Source organism: Diabrotica undecimpunctata, chromosome 3 (assembly GCF_040954645.1).
Source record: "Diabrotica undecimpunctata isolate CICGRU chromosome 3, icDiaUnde3, whole genome shotgun sequence".
Classification (NCBI taxonomy): domain Eukaryota; kingdom Metazoa; phylum Arthropoda; class Insecta; order Coleoptera; family Chrysomelidae; genus Diabrotica; species Diabrotica undecimpunctata.
Window position 1 is genome coordinate 132,990,922 of NC_092805.1, and position 4,575 is coordinate 132,995,496.

General features: G+C 34.6%; 1 protein-coding gene across 1 annotated transcript; it reads right to left on the bottom strand.

Moving 5' to 3' along the window:
• Positions 1-3,259: 3,259 nt before the first annotated feature.
• LOC140436054 (uncharacterized) lies at positions 3,260-3,700 on the bottom strand. Its single transcript, XM_072524766.1, has one exon. The coding sequence runs from the start codon at positions 3,698-3,700 to the stop codon at positions 3,260-3,262; it is 441 nt and encodes a 146-aa protein (XP_072380867.1).
• Between the last annotated feature and the right edge of the window lie 875 nt (positions 3,701-4,575).

Consider the following 4,575-nt stretch of genomic DNA (forward strand, 5'->3'; position numbering starts at 1 on the left):
ATATATATATATATATTATTATTATTATTAAAAAGAACATTTTACATTGGTCGGACAAAATAAAACACGTTTTGATAGAAATTATGCATTACCTTTCGGGAACTAAATAAAACAATCTCTTTTATAAGAAAAGGAATTAAAATGAAAACGAAGACGCCCACCAATGAAAGGAAGTGACGTAAGTTTCGCCATTTTGCTGTAGTCATTAATATGAAAATGTCATTATACAAAAAGAAGCCGTCTTTGTCCGACAGTCTCAGCCCCAAGGTGCTCTTTCTCTGTCTGTTTTCGTTTCGTTTGTGCTGCTCTCTCTGTCTGTCGCTGCTTTTTCTACTTTGTTTCTACTTTGTCCCAGATCCGAGATAACGACTCGAGGGTCTCAAATTATTTATTTCTCCTGAAGTCATTAGGAGTTTGTTGAAATTTTCGTTTGCTAAGAGCATTTCTCGACTAATTCATCTTTATACAGGATGATTTCGTTTCTGATATTACGTCTCGGAAAATTGCTGGAAAACTTTTAATTTTCTTTCGCCACTTGTTTGCACGTTTTGTATCTCTTTAAATTATGACCCTAAACTTTCCTTGAAGAATGTGAGAATAACTTCATTTGGAAGTTTACTTGGTAGCATTTCATTACAAAAATAATTTCTAACTGTACATATGGGGTTCATATAAAATTTTTCAATCCAACACCCTCAACGTTTCCTATTTATATATTTTATTTAGTTGTACTTTTTTAAATTTTACAATATTGTTTAAATTTTAGTTCGAATAATTAAAAAATTGTCAAAAAATATAGCTATTAGTAAGGGGGTAACTGGATCTGTGAATTTCAGTAGTTCCTCTTTGAAGAGCATTGACCAAAAAATATGTCTCTAAATCTGATCTATATTTGCCAAGATTACTGAAAAGACATAACTATCTGCTATAAAAACGTATGTATAATCGAATCATACCTTCCAATTTTTTTTGTGGCCCATGGGGCAGTAGTGTGGGGTAAGTGTAACCTTGGGCATATTTTATGTAAGCAAATTTGCCGGGGTGAGAGTAACTAATTAACACATTACTTAACCCACATTATATATATATATATATATATATATATATATATATATATATATATATATATCAAGTATAACGTTAAATACTATTTTTTCCTTTTGTCTACTGTTGGGGAGGCTAAGTGCATAAAAATTTCATCTAGATTGATTACGCTGTTATCTCCCCTACAACAGCCAATGAAATGTGTATGTCTTACTAATTCGCCGACAACATTTTTCCTCTAGGCATGGTTCTTTTTATTTTAATTAACTTATGTTCATTTTAACTTGTCTCTTTTTATTGAATTTAACCACAATATACTCTTCTTCTTCTTTTGGCATTATAACCCTGGATGGGTCTTTGCCTGTCTGGCTATGTCCTTCCATTCAGATCTCTCTTGTGCCCTTCTTCTCCATTGTCTTATGTTCATTGTTTTCAGGTCGTCTTCCACGTCATCCAACCATCTCGTTCTGGGCCTTCCTTTTTTTCGCCTTCCTATGGGCTTCCATTGTAACATTTTCTTTGTTGTTTTTGCATCGTTTTGTCTCTGCACATGTCCCAGCCATGACAGTCTTTGACTTTTCACAAATCTTACAATGTCATGACCTTCATTTAACTCATTAACCTCGTCGTTTCTCCTGATTCTTCATGTGCCATCTTCCTCTTGTACCGGGCCATATACTTTCCTCAATATTTTTCTCTCGAATGTCCTGAGTTGTGCTTCATCTTTTTTCGTCATTACCTAAGTTTCACATCCATAGGTTACTACGGGTGTAATCAGTGTTCTGTAGATAGTCATTTTGGTTCTTTTGTCTAATAATTTCGATGTCATCAATCTTTTATTAGCATAGTATGTACGATTCCCGCTGGAAATACGTGCATTAATTTCGCTACTTACGGAGTTCTTCTGATTGATTTCTGTGCCGAGATATGTAAAGACATCCACTCGTTCGATAGTATAGTTGTCTATTGTGATATTATTTTCATTGTCAGTTATTCTTTTGACTGTCATATACTTCGTTTTTGCTTCGTTTATTTTAAGACCTCTTTTTCTTGCTTCAGGTTCAATTTGTTTAAACACTTCCATTAGTCGTGGCTTATTCCTAGTAATGATGGCTACGTCGTCTGCATATGCAGTAATTTGTACTGATTTGGTGTTTATATGGCCGGTTATATTGGTTTTTCTGATGACTGCCTCAAGAACTAGGTTGAATAGCATGGTTGATAGGGCATCTTCCTGTCTTACTCCCATGTTGATGTTAAACAGGGGAGTCAGTTCTCCATCTACTCTTACTACGGCTTTTGAACCCTGCAACGTCATTTTTATGAGGCTGATGTATTTCTTAGGTATACCTAGATTACAAAGGTCTTCCAGCATTCTGTCTCTTTTCACACTATCAAAAGCTTGTTTAAAGTCTATATACATATTATACACACAATATACTCATTCACGTTTATTTTTGTCAAGTCTAACTGTACTTGATTGAGGAACTTAATCTCTTTATTTATTTCTTCCACTTCAAATACGGTAAAATTGCTTAACCCACCATAACTCGCACCTAAAAAAAATTACGCCATCACTCGCGTGTTAGATTTTATCTAACATATGGGGATAGGTCAAATAAAGGAGTCATTAGTACTTATTGGCTATTAACTCACTAAAAATGATAAACTTATATTTTTTTAAAACAAAACTGCAAAAGAAACTACTAGGTAAACTAAAAAAAATATATACATTACCCTAGAACAAAACAAATAAGGGGACTTATTTCAAAAAAATGTACGCATTACACATAAAATTATTAGATTTATTCTTCTTCCAGGCAGTGTGCTCTTCTGTTCTTCCTTACAGGGCAAACAAAACATCTTGGTTTTATAGTTGGAGTTGCCCCTTGAGAAACTGATGGCTTTTCGCCGGTTATATTTCAGATCCTGAGTCTCAACTTAAAAAGCAGCTTTGGGATATTGAAACTTAGTTGAAGATGGGACATTAAAAGTTGCTTGCCAAGCTCCGCAATGTAGCTTCTTCGAGATGTTACAATATTAGTGTTATTGTTGTAAATTATTTGGCTGTTTATAGTTGAAATATTTAGTAGGCTGCAAAAAACAGTAAACGGCCAGCGATTGCTAAATCGAGTCACCTAGTATTCTGCCTTCATTTTATCAACAACATCCACTTTGCCTTTTGTGAAGTTTTAATCAGTAATAATCTCCGGCTTCATGGTATGCTCTTTGGTGTTTTCATCAATGAAACCATCGCTGTGTAGTGTTGATATGCAAATATGCTACTACATAAAGGTCTTCCTTTTACGTTTGTCAACTCAGTGGGAATTTGTTGTTTGTTTTTACGCAAAGTACCTATCGTTGTGAAGCAATAATCGTTCAATAAAGAGTTGGCTAATGGTACAGAGGAAAAGTAATTATCCGTAGTTACATTTCGACCGATTCCACTTATGAGTCGTATAAGTCTTTTTAATACACTAGATGCATCGTTAGGTAGTTGATATGGTCCTTCAATTTGTTTGCCGGGGCGAATTTCGAGATTGTGTGTGAAAAATGTTCTAGATCCCACCAAGGCATAAATCTTGATTCCGTATTTCGCTGGCTTATTGGCTATATACTGCCTAAATTTGCATCGATCACGGAACGCTTCCAACATTACATCTATGGTCACATAGAATCCAGGAATGTATGCAGATAAACAGTTAGTGACAAACATTTTATATATTTCTCGAATGAGTGCAGATAATCAACTGCAGAATTTTCTTGCCTCTTAGTGGCGTCGTCAAATCTTACAGCTTGAATTATTTGGTGGAATCTTTTCTTGGACATAGTAGCTGCAAAAATATCTGGAGCTGTGCCATCTAATTTCCAGAGTTCATCAGTATTTATATGTTGCGCTATCTTTACCCCAGCAAGGAACAAAAGTTCGATAAATGCTTGCATTTCCTCGTAGTCAACAGCAGGACAATCCCTAGGGCGAGTATAAAATACTCTCATCATATCCACTTTTTGATTTGTATATTTTACAATATTATTGATCATAGCATGCGAGAAAAACAATTTCCAGCATTTTAGTATGGTTTTGGCGATTTTTGCTTTTGTTTTTTCCTCAGGTAATTTTGTAACATTATTACAAGCTTTGGTCTTACCTTTGGGAGTGCGTTTCTTATATTTCAACCATGGTGTTTTATCTTTGCCATAAAATCTTGGATAACCATAATCTTGGCCGCTTTCTTCCATCGCGTCTTCAGGATCGCTGGGTAGATCTTGTGTGGACTGCTCAAAATCTGTATTGTGGATACTGTGTTCAGAACGAACATCACTTAAGTTCTTATCAGAATCTAGTGGTTCCGCATCGCTGTCTATCTCTTCATACCATTTTAGTAACTTGTTTTCCATTTTCTTGTCCATATTTACCTGTAATAAACCAAAATAGCGTTTATAATAACGGATGTTCAACAATCTATAAGTATTTCATTAAAAATCTTACCTTTTATGATAATATCATTTTCTTAAGTGATCTCTCTAAAA